At 42.4% G+C, this 22,419-nt stretch overlaps 1 protein-coding gene across 1 annotated transcript in view; it reads right to left on the bottom strand.

The window, feature by feature from the left end:
- UST (uronyl 2-sulfotransferase) overlaps window positions 1-22,419 on the bottom strand; it is a 216,327-nt gene that overhangs the window by 37,147 nt on the left and 156,761 nt on the right. The window contains exon 6 of the mRNA XM_053291570.1: window positions 1,785-1,882. Within this exon, the coding sequence (XP_053147545.1) occupies window positions 1,785-1,882 (98 nt within the window). The remainder of the gene's footprint in view (window positions 1-1,784; window positions 1,883-22,419) is intronic.

The following is a 22,419-nucleotide window of genomic DNA, read 5'->3' as shown; positions in this document are numbered from 1 at the left end:
CAAAACTGGGGGAGGAAAGCTACAGTATGCTGCAGCTGAGCTTGGTTTATAGCCCAACAAAAGCCTGCTAGGAAATGTGACACTTTCATCAGCAATTTTTAATAGTATATGTGTTGTTTTTAAGTCTAGCTGTGTACATAATAGGATCACACAGTATATTCTAATCAGGCATAGTAATTTAAAGCAACAAAGGAGGTCAATAAAAATTGTGCTGCCCAAAGGATTTCTTTTTGTAGTATCAGGCTCAACCAGATATTTATCCTGAACAGAATAGCCAAGAGTGAGGTTTACTGGTAAGAAGGAAGAAAAGGCTTAATAGAGTCACTTGCTTTTAAGCTCAGTGACCATCTAAGCACTATTTGATGACAAGACAGAAATTTAAAGGTGGCCCTTGTTATCCGTGGTCCCAGCACCTGCAGTTTCATGTATCCACAGTCAGGCAATGGAGACCCGACCTCGTTATTCACGGATAAAAAAATAATAGAAATTCACCTATCTACGGTTCCTGGGTGGCCAGAAATGACCTCTGAGATTATTTATGTCCACCATATTGCTAAATGGAACCATTTTGTGGCGATTTCCTCAAAATCAAGTTGTTCTAGTAAGAACTAATCTGTCTACTTTCCTTTCACTATCCCTACAACTGGACTAAATTTGGTCCAAATTGGGTAGGCACTTTACAAGTTAGCCCACTTGTGGCTCAAATACCCATGTGCCCGCCATCTTGAATCAGGGTGGATTACATCACTACAAACTATGCGCTTGAGCCATCCCTGTCTGTCCCTACACCTGTACCAAATTTGTTTCAAATCGGTTAGATGGTCCACAAGTTAGTTCATTTGCGCCTCAAACATTCATGCGTCTCCCAACTTGAATTGGGGTGGATGACATCACGACAAACTACACCACTGAGGTGTCCCTATGGGTCTCTACAACTGTACCAGATTTGGTTCATAATGCCCCAAGACATTGCTAAGTTGATTGCGGGGGGAAACACCCACCCACACCCTGGGTGTCTTCATAAGTCTCCTGGAAAATAGACAAAAAAATTGCCCCGCAATTTCTCATGGAAAATTGGCCAGATTGGGGGTTGGGGGGGCATTGCTAAACAGCTGGAGACCTGGAGAGTGTGACACAGTACACTATTTCTGCCTCTTAAAGCCTTTTTTTGCTCTCCAGGAACCTACCCCCCCATTCTCATTCACTCAAGGTCTCGTTATCCGCAGCTGTAGCTGAGAACGGAACCCCCGTGGATAACAAGGGCCACCTGTACTCACAGATAACATTAGCTAATGGTGCTCTGACATATTTTGCTCACTCTTTCAGTACGTGGCATTATCTGCTTGCTAGTGTGATCTACTGGCATTCTGAATGACACAGTATAGTTTGGATCCCTGCTGATGTTCATGGAACACCCTACATTTAAATCCTCCAAGCTCTACTAAATGGTAACTAAGCAAGCAGTAATTTTGCTTGCTAAACCCCTGCTAACTAGGCAAAGAAGCACCTTTTACCGTGGTGATTCTCTATATTTAGCAGGGGGAGAGTAACTGGCCCTATCCACCCCCAGCACAGTACCTCCACTGACTGTTGCTGGTGTCTATCTTATGTTTTGTTTTAGAATGTGAGCCCTTTGGGGACAGGAAACCATCTTATTTATTTATTATTTCTCTGTGTAAACCGCCCTGAGCTATTTTTCGAAGGGCGGTATAGAAATCGAAATAATAAAATAATAATAATAATTTTAGAACAAGAGTGAAAAGAAAAGGTAGGTATATAATTACCTGCACCTTGGATGCTGTCCACAGAAATATGGAATAATATAAAATAACCTGGGATTGGAACATTCAGGGTAGTTCTCAAGAATGCATACATTAATATCCTAAAAGGTAGGGGAGAGACAGGAAAGAGAAAGAATGTTAAAACTTATATTACAATGCTTATGATTTCCTGTGATTTGAATATGCATCTTAGGTCCTGACTCCCATAGATTTAATGGTTTTTGTGACAAATCATTTTATGTCCAATGAATTTGCATTGAGCCAAAGCTTATTAAAGTACTTCAACAAGGACTAGACACTAAAAACCTCTTTTAAAAAATTGGACAGGAGTATTAATAGTATGTTGAATAAAAACAGCACTCTGGTTTAATATAGGAAGTATTAACCCTTTGACTTCAGCATAATCATTAACCACCAATTTTACACTGTTTTAATTCATGTTTTAAGAATTCTGTTTAAATAGTGTCACGTTCTGTGAGTAGGTCCATTACAGGGATCAACTGCTGAAGAAACAGAATAAAAATTAAAGCTCAGAATAAATCACAGTTGAAATTTCAATTTCTTTACAAAATATGTGGTTACAGAAATGCTTGTACTCTCCATTATGTGACCTTTGTGTGTTTGTTTTACACTCCCACGCCTACCCCTAGTAGGCTGAAGTCTAGAATCCATCCACTGAATGCTGTTCCCTGATACCCTTGGCAGGTAAGCTGTTAGAGCATAATAGCATGTTTACAAACATAACTACTGAAGAGTGTTCAAAATGGTACATTTGCCATCAGTACATGAACGAACACTGAGGTACTCCAGAGTTTTTTTCACAGCAGCTACCACAGCCACAAATAACATGTTTGGCTGGGACAAGCTTCTGTGACTAAAAGTGCAGAGAAAAGTCTTGCTCACTCCTGATGAAAAAGAGCTTTTAAATTTGCTGGCATGCAAGTTATCAGTTCATAGTCTTTGCATTTAAAGTTGACAAAGTGAACATAGCTAGTGGATTAGTCAACGATTTCATATTCATGAAAACAGGGCTCTCAGTAACCAGATGAACATTTCCAATAACATCATACAAGTTGCCACTTCTGGTACAGATGCATCTTGTTATGTCACCACCATATTCATACAAGTTTTATAATAAGATTTAAGTGTTTGCAAATAAAATGTACAAATTTGGCACAGTCTTCAGACTCACGATAGATTTCAAATACTACACTATGTGCTGAAGCATTTGAATGTGTAGAATGTGTGGAAGCATTCGAAACAGAAGTAGAAAGTTCTAACAAACATTCATAGCAATAACTAGGATATTTTCTCAATTCACTTGAAACACACAGGATCTCAGTATGGCACAGATGGACCTTAAATTGAAAGGGTTTTTATATGCCATTAATCTAGTAGCCTCATCTATGAACACTAACAACTCGACATCTGCTGTATCCTGGTGACAGTGGGGAGGAAATTACATCATGTTGATTTAAAAAGTAATACTGTATATTTTATATATTTAACTGCCCTTAGCTCTGATCTACTGGAGGTGATTTCCCAGGCTACTGAATTGCAAGAGTCTATGCCAAAAGCATACTATCGACAAACCTTGTAAATCTCTAAACTGTCGTCCAGGCAGTTGTCTTCACCTAATTAAAACAGGTTCTGATTGATTGGGTTCAGTTAATAAAATCAAACTTTAACGACATTTTATTGTAAAAAGCTGAGATAACAGCACCCCACAAACCTTGGCAACTTTAAGGCTTAAATATGGACTGTCTCTTTACTGTTCAAAGGACTGGAGGAGATCTTCAAGGATGCATTCATTCCTCAAAATTCTCCACCTTCATCCATTATTTACTTTCACACTTTCTCAATTGACTATACTAAAATTAATGATGCCAAAAAAGAAGCATGTGACTGGTGGCCAGTATTATCTCTAAGGTGTGCACACACACAAGTTTTTTGATGTCCGCTCAGTTAATTTTAGATCCAGCTCAGATTGAATCAGGAAGGTCACACTCTGAATATACGTTTGTACACACTGCCTTGGTAGTAACGCCCAGAACAAAACGCATCCGCACAAAGAAGAAAACAATTAGAGAGAACACTGCTGGTGGCAGGGTGGTGTCGTGAGAAAAATAGAAACAATGTGCATGAATGTTGCTTTTCTGTTCTGGCTGAGTAAAAATCCTCTATAATAAAGTGTCTGGGTGTGCACCTGTGTCCTCCGGTGTCTGCGCCCGTGTCTCCCTCGGTCGTTCTGGGCATGCGCTCGCAGGCACCAGGCAGCCATGTTGGCCGGTTGGTCAGCCCGGCCGAGGGGAGGCCGGAGGCGGCCACGGGGAGGGCAGAGGCGGCCACGGGGAGGGCAGAGGCGGCAGCGGCGGGTCCAGCCTGGCTGCAGGGAGAGGAGAGGCGGCGGCAGCAGGTCTGGCCCGCCTGCCGAAAAGGACAGAGGTGGCGGCGGCGGGTCAGCAGGCGGCACTCGCGGCGGCGGCGGAACTCACCGCCCACCCAGAAGGCCAAAGGCAGCGTCGGTGGGTGGCACCACCGTGGAGGCCCCCCCCCCAAACTACTGCGGAAGGCGGAAGGTCCGGCCGGGAGGAGGCGGTGGGTGAGGGCGGAGAAGGCAACTAGTGCCCGTTATTTCAACGGGCTGAAAAATACTAGTTATCATATAAGAATCCTGCACTTCTTCCAATGAGCACAGTGCATCTGAGGCTTTCACAACTCTGTTTGAGGTAGGTTAGGCCATCCCAGTGAGCATCATATATGAACAGAGATTTGAACCCAAACTCCTACCTACAATCTGTGGAAGTTATGGGTGATACATAGATACTTTATTTACAGACAATGGCCAAAACAGAGGTTATGGGTGTAGAAATAGCACCAATGTTACGGGTTCTGCAGGAGGGTGTCAGCTACCACCCGCTCTGACTATGTTTTGGCTCAAGTGGGGGAAATTAGCATCAAGTGGGTGCAGACCTGTGAACAGCAATAAAATACCTTAAGAACTTTGCAGAACAGGCAGCCACAACGTGGACACAATGGAAGGGGAAAGAAAAAGGATAAGGATATCATTCTGAAAACAAGAGTTGCTTTTTTGAGGGGTAATAGGGGTACAGAAATAGGGGTACAGCTCATTGGCACACCCAGGCAACTGGACTAAATTTGGTCCAGCTCAATTAGGCACTTTAGAAGTTAGCCTACTTGCGCCTCAAACGTGTATGTGTCCACCATCTTGAACTGAGGTGGTTGACATCATCACAAACTATGCATTTGTGGTGTCCATGTGTGTCCCTACAAGTGTACTAAATTTGGTCTGAATTGGTTCCCAGTTACACATCAAATATTCACGCGTCCACCATCTTGGATTGGAGCGGATGACATCATTACAAACTACATCATAGAGATGCCCCTATGTGTCCCTACAGCTGTAGCAAATTTAGTTCAGATTGGTTAGGTTTTTCACACGTCAGTTCAGTTGCGTCTCAATTGTTCACACATCCACCATCTTGAATTAGAGTGGATGACATCATCAAAAACTTTGCCACTGAGGCATCCCTATTTGTCCCTACAATAAATTTGGTTCAAATTTTTCAGCTGGTTCACAAGTTAGCCCACTTGCGCCTCAAACATTTACATATCCACCATCCTGAACTGGGGTGGATGACATCATCACAAACTATGCTACTGAGGTGTCCCTATGTGTCCCAATTTGGTTCACATTGGTCTAGCATTGTGAAGTTGATGGGGTGTACAAACGGACAGAATGCCAGGTGATCTGATACGCCTACTAAAAAGTAGGCTAAAAATGGCTTAGGCTTGGGTTTAGCAGGTACACTGAAGTACACCAAAATGGCAGAGTGAGAGGGTCTGGTAACACCAACACCAGTTTTCTTCATCAGGCATATGACTAACTAGGTAGAAGATACCACAGCAATCATTTGTTACATTGTAGCCATCTTCAGAGCCTTATTTTTTTTTAATGTTTTACATTTATATCCCCAAGAAGCCCAGAGTACATGGTGTACATGGTGATGTTTATCCTCATTACAACCCTGTGGCTGAGACACAAGGAACTGGTCCAGAATCACCCAGTGAATTTCATGGCTGAGTGGGGATTTGAACACAAGTCTCCCTGGTCCTAGTCCAATACTCTAACCACTATACAATACTGGCTTATCACCTTCCATCATCACTGCTGGTTATTTCACACATTGGGTACAAAATAATAACTTGAGTTATTATTGTATAAATAATGCAAATACATTAGTAAACCCATGGTGTGACAACTGGATAGAGAACCACCAATGGAAATAACTTTTTAAAATTCTTTTAAAATTTCTCTTTATAGATTGTTTCCAAAATCATTTTGTTCTTAACTATCACCTAATGGCGCAGAAGGGAAATGACTTAACTAGCAAGCCAGAGTTGAAAGCAGGTTCGAATCCCTGCTGGTATGAAACACCTATATCAGGCAGAAGTGATATAGGAAGATGCTGAAAAGCATCATCCCATACTGCGCGGAAATGGCAATGGTAAATCCCTCCTGTATTCTACCAAAGACAACCACAGGGTTCATGGTTGCCAGGAACTGACACTGACCTGACGGCACACTTTACCTTTACTGCTGAGTAAGACTTAAAAAATTAAACATTTTCAATGAGGAACACATTTTTTCTGTTTTTTAAATATGTCTATAAAATTCATTAGCCAGAAATAACTAGAAATAATTAAAAATCATATTTGCCTGTGGAAGTGATACAAGTTATAACTGTTACTTGTTCCCAACTACTCCCCTAAGAACATAATTACATGCTTCCAGATGCTCATCAGCTTTAATTCATTATTAACAATAAATATGACCAAAGGAATAAATGATGCAATTTCTTTTATGAACCAAATGGCAACTCCCTATGAAATCTAAGGAAAGTTATGAATATTGTCATTTCTCTTTGCGTATCTAATTAAGATGAATGTGGATGTCAACTGAAGGCATGGTAATAAGGGCCACAGAGTGGTGAACTTAATAAATCGTTTTCCAGATTTTAAAAAAACAGGTCCCAAAGAGGAAATAATATGGACATTTAATGCATGAGCCTAGTCAGTGGCAAGTTATCCTGGTAAGAAGACTATTCTTTTTAACATAACACTTGTGTTAAAAGTATTCATTATGGACAGCCAAAAACAGCTTCTTTTTTGTGCTGAGAATTCTTAAAATGCCCTACCACAACTTTTTAATTTTTTTTAACTAGAAAACTATTGTTCAGTATTTACCAAATGGGTCCAACTGACCTCTTACATTACAACATAAGTGTCAACTAAATACACCTGCATTCATAAAACACACATAAAACTAGACATCTTTCACCTGCATCTGGCATTCTCCAAAACCACAATCTCTTCCCGAATCACCTTGCTCCTTTTCCTGTCTTCTCAACCCCTCTAAAATCTGTTTTAACAAATAGGCTGTGAGGAGAAACCCATTTGTTGTAGCCAACTCCACCCTCTCCCTCTCAATTTTTGGGTTAAAAATTCTCCACAACATTTCTTGTTGGGTTCCCCCCCGCTAAAAAACATTAAAGAACTCTACAATCAAATTTTGTACTTTGGGTTATAACTTTTACACTTTTTGCCCAATTTGTACCCCAGAGGGTTCAAATGCCTGGAAAACATCCACAATGTATTGAAATAATATGTGGGAGCATCATGGAAAAGACGCAAAATGACCATGCAAAATGTGCATATTATACAGGAAATAAATCTTATTTTTTCAAATATTGCTTATTTTTCTTTTTCAGATTATTTACTCACATTTTCTTTATTTGGCAGCATTAAAAGAAAAAAAAATCCCAAGTCCATTTATTGTAATATAGCAATTTGTTATTACATAAAATCTACCATAAAGCAAAAATACCAAGGCTTACACATTGAGCATTAAGAAGCATTGCAAATTATTACAAAAATCATGAAACCAGGGAAATGCCAAAAACGATAATGGTCCACAGTATTCCATGGCATTTAAAAAAAAAAAAAGCTTTAACAGACACTAGTAAGTGCTTGAACAAGACAATTGCTGTCCTAAATCTAACATACTTTTCAATATCCTTCAGGAAAAACAACTTATCTTGAAGAGAATAGCTCATCTTTGAAGATAACAATAGATGGATATACTTGGATGCATTGAGGTCTTCATACATTTTGCAATCAAATATAAAAAATGGACAAGATCTTCAATGGATTGGAGACAGCATGAGCCACACTATTTCTTCTAGGGATACCCTTAGTTTGGCCCTCCTATTCCACCAGAGGAGAATGTTTAATCAGGCATTAGAAAAGGCTTACATAAGTAGATGTAGCACAGATAGGAGGGAAAATGTGCATATAAAATGGGTTCGATTTACATTTTTTAATCTCTGCTGTTTGTACCTGCTTCTCAATATCTTTGGGTCATTCCAAAATAGCATACTTGGCTGGATCATGGCCTAAAGATAACTAAAAAAGGGTGTTGACAGGCCCATATCAGAAATCTCCATTGTATTTTATATCTCCAAATACTGTGGCCCATCTCTTTGAAAGCAGATTTTGTATATGAAGGTACAACATTAAAAGTGATAATTAGCCAAAAATAAAGATCAATGCAAGTACCTCTTTTTTAAATCTCACGCTCAGTATGATGGTTGCTAATTTGGTTGATGCTGGAACTGACAACAGTCTGCAGAGAAATTTGTTTTGCACTTTTCTGGCAGATCCAAATTTGCAACAGCCCATGATGAGGCATGGTACACTATCTGGGGGAGAATTCTTGATCTATAGAATTCTAAAGCTGAGATAATATGTTCCCACCCTTAGTCAGCTAGAAATTAAAGAAAATTATGAAGAAAATTACGACACAAAGCTAATTATAACAAAATTAACATGTCCAATTGTCATTACGTATGAATTATGGTTGGACAGAATTCCAGGTTGATTGCAATTATGAACTTACTAGGGTGGGAGACATGATTTCCCCTAAGCACACTCTCTGACCCACTTCTAAATTAGCCCCTTGGTATATGGAAGAACTATGGGGGCTGAAGTGGCAAGGTAGATGGCTAGGACGCAAGTGGAGAAAGACTTGGCTCGAATGTGAAAGATTACAAAACAGAGCGCATTTGAAGATCTATGCTCTGGCAATGCATGCAGCAAAGAAGCAGTTCTTTTCTGCCAGTATTGCTTCTGCAAGCTCACCCCCAGCAGAGTAGTCTAGAGTTGTGAGATGCCCCTTCTCCCTTGAATTAAAATCTTGATCCATTAATTACCTTTTGTGATGTTTTAAGTAAGTTTTTTTGAGGATAAAATCTCCCGTATTCAAGCTGAACTAGACTCTACAGTTACTGCAGAGCCTACTGTGGAGGTGTCCAGCAGCTCCTCTTGTATGGTTAAATTGGAACAATTTCAGTTTGTGGCTCCCGAGGATGTGTACAAGTTGCTTGGGAAACTTTGCCTTACAACCTGTTCTCTTGAGCCTTTCCCTACATGGCTTATATGATCTAGCAGAGAGGTTATTGGAGTGTATTATTACGATCATTAATGCTTCCTTGAGGGAGGGCAGGATGTTTCCTTGTCTCAAGGAAGCAATTATTAGACTACTGTTGAAGAAACCTGCATTGGATTCCTCAGAATTAGGCAGTTATAGGCCTGTCTACCTCCCATGGTTGGACAAGGTGATTTGAGAGTGTGGTGATGTCTTAGCTCCAGGAAGTCTTGGAAAAAGATTATCTGGACCCATTTCAAACTGGCATTCAGGTGGGCTATGGGGTTGAGAGAGTCTTGGTTGGCCTGTTGGATGATCTCCAATTAGGAATCGACAGGGGGAGTGTGACCCGGTTGATCCTTTTGGATCTCTAAGCAGAGAGATATCACCAACCATGATATCCAGGTTTTGATACCATGGTATTCTCCTGGAGAACCCGAGGGATTAGGAGTGGGAGCTTTGCAGTGGTTCCACTCTTACCTCTTGGGCAGGTTCCAGATGGTGTTGCTTGGAGATTGTTGTTCTTCAAAATGTATTTGAAGCTATTCTGTGGGGTTTTGAAGGGCTCCATTAACATCTACATGAAACCACTGGGAGAGATCATCAGGGGATTTGGTGCAGAGTGTTATCAGAAGGCTGTGGCCAGAGGTGCCTTTGCCAGTTGTGGCCCTATCTCGACCGGCAAGCCCTGACAATGGTAACTCATGCCCTTGTCATCTCTTGTTTGGATTACTGTAATGCGCTCTACCTTGGTTGCCTTTGAAGATGACCTGGAAGCTTCAGTTGGTCCAGAATGTGGTAGCCTGCCTGCTTATGGATGCTAGAAGATATGATAGTGTGACACCTCTTCTGCAGTTGCTGCACTGGTTACCTATTTGCTTCCGGGTCCAATTCAAAGTGTTGGTTCTCACCTTTAAATCCCTTCAGGTCTTAGCACTGTTCACCTTCAGGACCACCTCTGCCAGCCAGTCCTGTCCTGTCCTGTGAGATCTTCTCAGGTTGCTCTTCTTTCGGTCCCTGTTCTCAGAGAGGTCCATAGTCCTAGGGCCCATGGAAGGGCTTTCTCTGTTGTCGCCCCTTCACTTTGGAATTCTCCCCCCCACCCCATATTTGGTCTGCCTCCTCCCTTCCAGCCTTTAAGACCTTATTGCCTTATTGAAGACATTTCTTTCCTGCCAGGCATTTGCCCTTAAAATTAAAAAATAAAATAAAATAAATCTCGGATGCTGTTCTTGCTTTGTACTTTCCCTGAGTCTGTGGATTGGGTGGTATATTAAATCTTTTAACAAACAAACAAACAAACAAACAAACAAACAAACAAACAAACAAACAAACAAACAAACAAACAAAACTGATGACACCCAAATCTATTTCTGTCTAACTTCCCTAAATGCCTTGGCAATGGGCTGGATGAGGGAGAACAAACTGAAGCTGAATCCAAGCAAGGAGGAGGTACTCATTGTGGGAGGTTGGAACTTTGGAAGTGGCTTAGAGCTGCCTGTTCTGGATGGGGTTACACTCCCCCAGAAAGAGCAGGTATATAGTCTGGGAGTACTTTTGGACACAAAACTCTCCCTGGTCACTCAGGTTGAGGCAGTGGCCAGGAGGACTTTTTATCAGCTTCAACTGATATGCCAGCTATGTCCATTTTTGGAGATAAACGGCATTAAAACAGTGGTGAATATGCTGGTAACATCCAGACTTGGCTACTGCAATGCACTCTACGTTGGGCTACTTTTATATGTAGTCTGGAAACTGTAATTGGTACAGAATGCAGCAGCTAGGTTGGTCTCCGGGGTTACTCAAAGAGATCATATTACTCCCATTTTAAAAGAACTACACAGGTTGCCAATAGGTTTCTGGGTGAAATACAAAGCACTTGTTATTATCTAGCTCTGAACGGTACAAGTATAAGTGTACTCTGATGGTAACAGTGGGGTACCATTTTTTCCATTAGTGCATGGAGAATTCGGTTCTGGGTGGTGATGGGATCCAAACCCTGGCAGATAAAAGTTATAGAGGAAAAACAAATGGTGGCCAAAATTTCCACAAAATGCATATAAAACAGTATTTTGTGCAACTATGTGCCCTTAAAAACTGCACATTTAGTCATTCAGAGACATTTATTAGTTTTACATATCACAAAAAGAACATATGTGGTACAGTTACAGGCAAGTCTACATAAGGTTGATATGCAAGCCATTCCCACCGAAGGAAGCGTCACCTTAAACAGAGTCACAGCTGTCTCTTCTTCAGACAGGAGTGACTGGGCCCAGTCTGCACATGCAACAGAATGAGATGGGAATAAGATGACAGACAGACAGTACTGCTTCAAGATATGAGGAACCCAGCTGAATCTAGGCCAGCATCCTGCTTCCCATAGTGGCCAACCAGATTCCTTCAAAAGCCCATTAGCAGGACGGGAAGGGAACAGTCCTCCAATGCTGTTGCTCCCCAAGCAACTGGTATTCCTAGGCTCTGAACATGGAGGTTGCACAAGCCATCATTCCCAACAGCCAGTGACCAGGAGCAGTGCGTCACAAACTGAGGCAGGTGGCAAAGGAGGTGCATTTGCTTCAGCAGCTCTGGTGGCTTCTCTCTCTCCCGCCCCACCCAAGAGTCATGCAGTTACAGTAGAGCTCTGCCTGACTAATGGCCAACCTGCAGGCAGTGAGGCTCTTGGATGGGGCAGGAGAGAGAGGAGCACCCTGCACCTCCTTTGGTGCTTCCTGGCTCATTAGGATGAGCCAGTGACAGACAAATGCAGGGAGGAAGAGACCTTGAATCCCCTTTCAATGTCAAAATGATGCACTGCGAGTTAGTGGAGAAAAATTAAAAATGTGCAAGTAGAAAACTAGTACCGCAGGAAATGAGCTGGGTCAAAGCTTGTCGCCCTAGAGTGCCATCATTTCTTGCAAGGAGCTGTCTTTCACATGCGTAAGCATTCATAGCAGGCAGCCTCCTCCTGGCAATGCTGCATCCTACCCTTTTGGGGTTTTTGCATCTCCTTCAATGACACGGTAGCATGATCCCCCTAAACACAGCCTTCTTTTGAGGTCAATTCCAATGTAAACATACTGAGCTAGTCCACATTCTCACTTAACCTATTTTCCCAAGGATGTTCAAATAGATGTGGGTTGAGTGAAAGAAGCTGGGGAGGAATTTTTTACATACCTCCTTTTAAGAGAGAGTTCAGACGAACAAAAAATAAATAAATCCTGGGTTCCAATGAACAAACTAACTTAAAACATGCAAATCAATGGCAAAACCCCCCATTGCTTTGAAAGGGAAGACCTGTGTGATGAAATAAAACATATCAAGATTATGTTTGATTATCAAGATTACTTATAGACTCCAGATTTAGACCTAAACTTGAGCCGGTATGAATCTTCTATATATTTAATTCTCTAAGACATACCCGTGGCTAATCCCATGTGTGGCAGCTCTCGTGAGTGTTCGGAGAGCTGCCGGATAGCCATGAGTGGGAAGGAAGAAAATGGTGGTGCTGGCTTGCTGGGGGAAAAACCATTAGCAGAGGCTGACTGGTGGAGAAAACAGAGACAGGCAGGCAGAAGGAGGTGGCGGCGGCGGGGACGGACAGGCAGAAGAAAGAGGCAGAGGCTGTGGAGGAGAAGCGGCGGGCAGACTGGCCTGCTGCAAAGGAGCAGCGGCGGCCAGGCAGGCTGGCCACCAAGGGAGAACGAGCTGGTGGTGGCGGCGAACAAACTGGGGCAGGGAGGGAGAACAAACTGTGGGGGAGGGAATGAAACAGGGCTAAAGCGGGGTGAGACAGCGAGAACTAGGGGTGCAGATGCTCTGCACCAGGTCAACTAGTTTCCAGTAATTCCTCAATCTCTGTTTGCTATTGATGGAAAGATGCATCACTACCTGGCTCAGTAAAGATATGGAAACTTTATACCTTATTACCTAGCATTAGTACAGTCACCTTAAGTGGAGCAGCAGGGAAATGCTTGACTAACAAGCAGAAGGCTGCTGGTTCGAATCCCCGCTGGTACTATATCGGGCAGCAACAATATAGGAAGATGCTAAAAGGCATAATCTCATACTGTGAGGGAGGAGGCAATGGTAAAGCCCTCCTGAATTCTACCAAAAGCAAGCCACAGGGCTCTGTGGGCGCCAGGAGTCAAAATTGACTTGATGACACCCTTTATTTACCTAGCATTAGTAAGACGGAGATTGAGACAAGTATACCCACAATGTCCTTAGCTTCAGAAAATGTTGAAAAATCATACCATGACCAAAGTAGCAATCACAGATGGTATGGCAATGCTGCACAGTACTTTTTTGTAATTTGATAGGGAAAAAAATTCCATAATTATATAGAGGTTCATTTGGTTTATAATTTGTATAATGCTGGTTAATTGAAATCTGCTATAAGGATGATTCAGTAACAAAGATCAGAACTTATTCAATATAAAATATTCCCCAAAACAAATATTCAAAATACTTAAATGGTTAAACTATTGGCACATGAAAAAACAAAAGACAACCTGACTACTTTCCTTGAACACCATTTCATGGACTTCAGAAAGGTTTGTTTGTTTTTATGTCATCTGGAGACATACAGCAGCTGCAACACATGATGTTGACGTTTCATCCTTTTCAATTACCCAAGAGTAAGCAGACACTTTGATTATTCTTCATGCAGTCTACCTAGACTGTCAAGAAATCAAAACAGATCCCTGACATAGATGTTACGGTTCTGGTCCTTAGAAGATACCCTATACTTCCACTAGACGTTGGAATTTTCCTGGCATCAATGACATGAAATGGTACATTGATCTTGCCCCAATTTACAATGCACTAGGTCCTCCACACTGCCAAGACTGCACACATTATCTGGGTTGGATGTCAAGAAATCAAACACTGACTGGGTCAGATCATCAACAAAGAAAAATTGAAATGGTGGAAGGAATTTAATTTGACTGGACCTACTAGCCACCTAATGGCACAGCGGGGAAATGACTTGATTAGCAAGCCAGAGATTGCTGGTTCGAATCTCCACTGGTACCTATATCATGCAGCAGCGATAAAGGAAGATGCTGAAAGGCATAATCTCATACTGTGCGGAAGATGACAATGGAAAAACCCTCTTGTATTCTACCAAAGGACAACCACAGAGCTCTGTCGTCACCAGAATTTGCTACTGACTATATGGTACACTTTACTTTACTTTATGGTCTGACTCAGTATATGGCAGCTTCCTATGTTCACCTTCCATTATTTTGGAATTGTGTAGCTTTTCATGTAGCCAAAGATAATGTTATGACAAATGTACCAAAATGTGTACATGTACAGGAAATCCTCAGGTTTGTGACAACTTCAGCGATGCTCATAAAGATGAAATAGAATTTAATATTAGCGATGATGATTAGATGTAATACATTTCCGTGTTATTATTACACACAACTTTTGCAATGGACTCTACACACATTTATGCCTGCAGCTGTACCACATACGTTCTTTTTGTGATATGTAAAACGAATAAATGTCTCTGAATGACTAAATGTGTAACAGTAATTTTTAAGCAGTATTTTGTGAAATTTTGGCTGCCATTTTGATCCCCCCCATAACTTTTATCTACCAGTGTTTGGAGTCCATCACCATCCGGAACCAGATTCTCCATGCTGAAACTAAAATAATGGTACCCCATTTATACTTATACGATCATGTATCTCACAGGATTTGCTTTTTGTACATTTCTTACAGACTATTACATATGATCAAACAATTGATGGCTGTAAATGGAAAGGATAGCACAATACTTTTTTTTAAGATTAGGCTGTCCTAAATCACATTATGTTCTCTTTTGAGTCCACAATTAATCCCTTTGATGATCTATCAGATGTCCTTGTCTGCCTACATTCTGGTGCTGTTTGCAAAAGAGAAATCATGAATGATTTATCGGCTCAAGAGCCACACACGGCTACATAAATGCATGTCATCGAACAAACAACTGCTTTCTCACACTCAGGACATTTTTTCACCTATTAAAAGTCAACATCTGAAAACATTCAATGGTCAAATGAAAACGTTAAATACAACTACACTTGATCTTAGCCAAAAGGTTGTTCATCTTCTGTTCAAAAGCAAAAACTGTCTTATTCACCAGGTTCCTGAAAATGGTGCAATATTTGATGGAATGGCTGTCATTCAAGAATTGTATTGTGATTCCTTCAACATTGGCAGAGCCTGAGTCCTCTGATCCTAGTGGCATGATACTCAGAGTTCAATCTTCTAAACCATACCGAGTGAACTGTCTGAATGGCAGTCTAGACATTTATCCAATAAATATATAATACACAAAACAGCACTTATCCTGGGTCTAAAAAGGTACTAGGGAAAGCGTACAGGCCACCCTCTCCATCTCATCTCTCACTGTGAAGGTTTCAGTCAGAACAAACCGAATTCTAAGATTCCACAATAAATGTGTGAGAAGAAACTTCTATATGTTTGTGTATGCTTTATTAGATACATGAAGTGATTTTATAGGAACATAGGAAACTGCCATATACTGAGTCAGACCATTGGTCTATCTAGTTCAGTATTGTCTTCACAGACTGGCAGCAGCTTCTCCAAGGTTGCAGGCAGGAATCTATAAAAATAAAATAAATCTGGGAAGTTAATTCATGGGAACAGTGGGGCGGGGGGATCAGTTTGACAGCAGTGAGGCTACAAAGCAACAATGCAAGCTGCACACAATACATTACCCACAGTTAGGCACATCCTGATTCCATTGAATTCTAAATAGTGAATACACTATTTATTATGGTTTTTAGCCCTCTTTTCTGTCCAACAGGACCTTTAGGAATACAAATATGATGAATATTTATATACTGCTTTTCAACAAATGTTCCCAAAGCAGTTTACATAGATATAAATTTTTTTTAAAAAATGGTTTCCTGTCCCCAAAGGGCTCGAAATCTAAAAAAGAAACATACAATAGACACCAGCAACAGCCACTAGAGGGATGCTGTGCTGGGGATGGATAGGACCAAAATCCAAATTATTTTAAAATAATTTAATTATTTTAATTATTCAAAAAGGTGTATCTAGTCCCAATGAATTCAAAGAGCAAATTTGAATGCTGAGTTCCATTCACATCAAGAGGAACCATGCATATCTTATTCATACCAAATATTTTTTCTTCTGAATCTGTAGCAATATACTAAGCTGCAGGAGAAGGCCTAATAGGGTTATGCAGCTGCAATAGAAGAATATTTTGTAACTTTGAAAAGATTGGTTGAAATGAGGATTCAATACTCATGGAAAGTGAAAGCTCTAGAGGTTGAGAAAACTGAGCCATCTGCCAAGTGTACAGTGAAGAAGAGACACAGTCTGATAGCAAGTGTGAACACAAGCAAATTTGTTCTTTTTGCACTTATTTTTTGGTTTGTCAAGGGGTATGACTGCTCTTGTCCTTGTGTTTCTTTGTAAATTTCTTAGGAGTCAATCCAGAGGGTTCTGAAGGGCACGGGATTAGGTTAGCTCAGGTCTGGTGCTGACAAGAAGAGGGCAGGACAGAGGTCAAAGAGGTTGCAGCACATTAGCTTTGATGAGACTGTGCAGCATAATTCTCCAATGCATTCTGGGAAGTAATGGCAGTGGCTGAGCAAGAAATTACTACTGCAACTGCTGTCCACACCATTGCTACAAGAAAGATAGTCAAAGATTAACACTGCTTGCAGCATTGTTCAAGAAATTTTTTTTAAAGCAAGAGAACTACTGCTACTTCCACTCTCCATGTCAGGTAAGGCCCTCGCAGTTGGATTCCTGAGAATTATTTTAGGGTCTCCCCTAAAAGTCAAATCTCTCCTCCCACCTGGAGGATAAAAGGGGGGGGGGCATTTTAATCCAGCTTTTGAGCATAGTCTATTCCAAAACTGAAGCTGAGACGATTATAGGAATGGCCGGGGTGACAGAGAGAGGCTGAGGAAGTTCCCAATTCAGATTCCTTCAGGTTTGACATAGAAGTGTCGGTACCTGGGCCTGAAGGAAAAAGAACTGCAGTAGATAGAGCTGAAACTGAACAAAATCAGTTTGGATAGTGCTAAGAGTCTGGGCCAAGGACCTGGAGCACTTTCTTCCACAATGTAACACAGAGCCTGGTATACCAATGGTATTGTGCCTGCTTAGTAAAGTGCTGACAATGGACACAGAATTCTACCATGTTCTCCATGGAGATACAGCAAGCAGTTGCTCATAACTATAAGTGATAGGAAGCTTATCCTCCACACATCTTGCACTTTCATAAATAAGTCCATAGCACCATAAACACACAGTTACAAGGGACAGCAGAAAAGATAAAAACATAACAGCCCTGCTGGATCAGGCCCAAGGCCTGTCTAGTCCAGCATCCTGTTTCACACAGTGGCCTACCAGATGCCCCTGAGAAGCCCATGGGCAAGAGGTGGATGAAGGTATGCCCTATCTCTTGCTGTCTCCCCTGCAACTAGATGCCTTTAGAGGCATCTTGCTTCTGAAGCTGGATGTGGTCTATAACCACTGAAAGACCTGTCCTCCATGAATTTGTCCAAGCCCCTTTTAAAGCCATCCTAGCTAGCAACCATCACCACATCCCATGGCAGAGAATTCCATAATTAATAATGCACTGTGTGAAAATGTACTTCCTTTAGTCCGCCCCAAATATCTTGGCCTTCAGTTTCGTAGATGACCCCTGGTTCTAGTGTTGTAAGACAGGGAGAAAATTTTCTCTGCCCACACTCTATTCCATGCATAATTTTATACACCTCTATTATGTCTCCCCATAGTTGCCTCTTTTCTAAAATAAAAAGCCCCAGATGCTGTATCCTTGCTTCATAAGGAAGGTGCTCCAGGCCCTTGATCATCTTGGTTGCCCTCTTCTGCACCTTTTCCATTATACAATGTCCTTCTTAAGATACGGTGACCAGAACTGTACACAGTACTCCAAATATGGCTGGACCATAGATTTGTATAAGGGCAAAATAATATTAGCATTTTTATTTTCAATCCCTTTTCTAATAATCCCTAGCATGGAACTGGCTTTTTTTTCCAGCTGCCACGGACTGAATTGATACTTTCAACGAGCTGTCCACCACGTCCCCAAGATCTCTCTCTTGGTTAGTTATGGTCAGTCATCGAAGTAGCTCAGACCCCATAAGCCTATATGTGAAGTTGTGGGTTTTTTGCCCCAATATGCATCACTTTACACTTGCTTGCATTGAACTGTATTTGCCATTTTCTTGCCCACCCCCCCACCCCCAGTTTGGAGAGATCCTTTTGGATTTCCTCACAATCTGTTTTGATTCCACTACCCTAAATATAGTGTCATCTGCAAATTTGGCCACCTCACTGCATACCCCAACTTCTAGATCATTTATGAACACATTAAAGAACATTGCTCCCAATACCGAACCCTGGCAGATCCCACTTCTTACTTCCCTCCATTTAGACAACTGTCCATTTATACCTACCTTCTGTTTCTTTGTCCTTCAACCAATTACCAGTCCACACATGAACCTGTCCCTTTATCCCATTACTGCTATGTTTACTCAAGAGGCTTTGATGGGGAACTTTGTCAAATGTTTTTTGGAAGTCCAAATATACTATGTCTACAGGATGACCTTAATTCAAGTGCCTGTTGACACTCTCAAAGAATTTCAACAGGTTAGTGAGGCAAGATTTGCGTTTTCAGAATCCATGCTGGTTCTCCTTCAGCAAGGCCTGTTTTTTTCTTATATGTAACAATTTTGTCCTTAAGTATGCCTTCCATCAATTTACTCAGCACAGAAGTTAAGCTAACCAGCCTGTAGTTTCCTGGATTCCTTTTTGAAAATGAGAGATACATAAGCTACTTCCCAGTCCTCCCTTATCACCTCAAATTGTCCCAGTTCTTCAGCCTCTAAGCCAGACAAACTCAGTTCCGGAGTAGGTATATGGTCAGTATCCTCCACTATGAAGACAGATAGCAAGAATTCATTCAGCTTATCTGCAATCTCCTTCTCCTCCTTAATAACACGTTTCATATCATCATCTAAAGATATGGCAGGTTTTCTGCTTCTGATCTAAACAAAGAGGTTTTTGTTATTCCCCTTGACACTTCTAGTTACATGCTCCTCATAGGGATGTGCATGGTCCAGAGCAGTCCGGACCAGCACCGAAGGGGGGCCTCCATTTTAGGGCGGGGAGGGCTTGCTTACCCCTCCCGCCTCTTTGCCCCCGTCAGAGGCCGTAATCTATGGTAAAATTGGGGCGCTGGAAACCAGCCGCCCCAGCCGCCGCCGCCGCTTCCGCGGCCCCCCCGTGAGCAGATTAGAGAAGGAAAGGCTACTGCCGCCCTCCCGCCCCGCCACCCCCCCACGAGTGCTCACCAAGTTTAAAGAAATTAGAGAGGAGCTCGCGAACAGAGCTCCTCTCTTATCGAAGCCTCCGGCCCAACTGGGGCTTTGGGCGCGCGCGCACGCGCGCTAGAGCTCTTTATCCGCTAGAGCTTTTGCCGGAGGCCCGGTCTACCCGCCGGGAAGAAGCCGGGTAGACCGGGCCTCCGGCAAAAGCTCTAGCGGATAAAGAGCTCTAGCGCGCGCGCGCGCGCGCCCAAAGCCCCAGTTGGGCCAGAGGCTTCGATAAGAGAGGAAGCTCTCTGTTCGCGAGCTCCTCTCTAATTTCTTTAAACTTGGTGAGCACTCGTGGGGGGGTGGCGGGGCGGGAGGGCGGCAGTAGCCTTTCCTTCTCTAATCTGCTCACGGGGGGGGGGGGGCGGCGGAAGAGGCGGCGGCTGGGGCGGCTGGTTTCCAGCGCCCCAATTTTACCATAGATTACGGCCTCTGACGGGGGCAAAGAGGCGGGAGGGGTAAGCAAGCCCTCCCGCCCTTAAAGTGAGACCCCCCCACCCGGACCCGGACCGGCCCAGTCCGAACCAGTTCGGCAGTTCGGAGGCCATTAGAATGGCCTCCAGACCGGTTCGGACACACCCCTAGCTCCCCAGTCTCTCTTTTTGCATCCTGTATTGTCTCCTTGCATTTCTTTTGCTTTCTGTTCTCTTCATTTGGGCAGGACTTCTATTTTCTGAAGGAAGTCTTCTTCCCTTTTATAGCTTCCCTGACTCTACTTGTTAACCATGCTGGTGTCCTCCTGAATTTGGTGGTACCTTTCCTCCTTCTTGGTATAAATGCCAACTGAGCTTCTATTATTGTGGTTTTAAATAAGTCCCTTGCTTTCTGGAGTGATTTTACTCTCCTGACTTTCCCTTTCAGCTTCTTTTTACCAGTCCTCTCATTTTTGAGAATCTTCCTCTTCTGAAGTACAACACATCTGTGTTGGACTTCCTTGGCCATGTTCCACTCACATATAAGCTGAAGTGGATCACACTATGGTCACTATTCCCCAGTAGTTCTACAACACTGACATCTTGCATCAGGTCCCGGGCACCACTCAGGATTAAGTCCAAGGCCATCTTCTCTCTGGTTGGTTCCACAACCAGCTGTTCTAAGGCACAGACATTTAGCATGTCTAGAAATCTGGCCTTTCAATACCCACACATGAATTTGCCCAGTCTAAGTGAGGGTGATTAAAGTAACCCATTATTACAGCTAGGTCCTCCTAGGTTTTCTAGCTTGTTGGACTCTATCTGTTCTTTAACATACAGTGCTACTCCACCCCCAATCCGCTCCCCCATCTTTTCTGTAGAGTTTGTACTCAGGAATAATAGTGTCCCACTGTTTCTCACTGTCCTACCAGGTTTCTGTTATGTCTACTATATCTATGTTTTCATTAGCAGTCAAGCACTCCAGCTCACTCATCCTGGCTTGGAGCCTTTTGGCATTGGTATATAAACACCTATATACCAAGTCTCTTACCTGGCATGGGGTATGCTATCTCCCTCACTGACATTTAACCCATCTGACCAGCTGCCATGTGTTTCCATCTGCTTTATTCCTGGTTCTACTCTGTCCCTTCTGGTTTATCTGAAACGTTTGCACCCTTGCACCTTAGGGGATTTTGCTTGCCAAACTAGATACCATCCAGTTCCTGTCAGCAATCCCCTGCTTTGTGACTTTTTTTATTTTAAGCGCCAGCAGTCTGGTTCCATCTTGGTTTAAGTGGAGCCCGTCCCTTTTGTACAGGCTTTGATTGCCCCAAAATGTATTTCCGTGCCTAACAAATCTAAACCCCTTCTTCTGGCACCACGGTCTCATCCATGCACTGAGACCCCTCAGCTCCACCTGTCTGGCTGGCCCTACACATGGAACAGGTATCACTTCAAAGAATGCTACCCTTGGGGTCCTGGAGTTCAATATACTCCCTAGCAGCCTAAATTTGGCTTCCAGGACATCCCAGCTGCATTTTCCCAACACTGTTGGTGCAGATATGCACCATGACAGCTGATTCCTTCCCAGCACTGCCTAACAGCCTATCTAGACAGTGTGTGACATCCAGAACTTTTGCACTAGGCCAGCCAAAAATCAAATCTTAGAAAAGACTAGTCCTAACAAATTTACTTTCTCCTTTCCCCCTTGTTTTCTTGTTGATTTATTTGCTTGCTTGCTTGAGGAAAGAAAACAAAAAGGTTTGCTGCTTCCCCTGATCTGAGCCTTGTCAAAGGACAGCAGAAAGAAAACCGCCTTGGGATTACTTATGAAAGGTGGTATCAAAATTTAATAAATAATGCAGAAATGAAGGGAAATAAATAAGAAAAACAGAAAGAGGAAATAAAAATTTAAACAAAGAGGTGAAGACAAAGGTTTTGTCCAAACTCGGACAAAAATCAAGAGAAAGTCAAAGTCCTGAACAGAAAAAGCAACTGGGGGGAAAAACAACCACAAAAAAACTGAGGGAGGTGTGGGTCACACCCCTTCAGGCATAAGTATTTGTTGTGGAGGGGTGGAGCTCATGCCAAAATTCTTGAGGATGAGCACTAGAAGTTTCTGAATAAGGCACGTGCAAATCTCATTGGTGTTCCTGCACAGAGGTCACGAAGAAGAACAAAACACTTTGCCAAGTATAGTTTTTCTGGCCTGGAATTAGCACAATGCCTTATACATTAATTTATGCTTGCAGGAGATATGGATTGATGATTTTCCTTTTCAATTCCAGACTTTCAGTGCCATGTTGAATCCCAATCCCAGTCTC

The sequence above is a fragment of the Hemicordylus capensis genome, chromosome 1 (genome assembly GCF_027244095.1).
Source record: "Hemicordylus capensis ecotype Gifberg chromosome 1, rHemCap1.1.pri, whole genome shotgun sequence".
In the NCBI taxonomy this organism is placed as follows: domain Eukaryota; kingdom Metazoa; phylum Chordata; class Lepidosauria; order Squamata; family Cordylidae; genus Hemicordylus; species Hemicordylus capensis.
The sequence above is the reverse complement of the archived record's forward strand: the minus strand, read 5'-3'. Positions and strand labels throughout refer to the sequence as shown.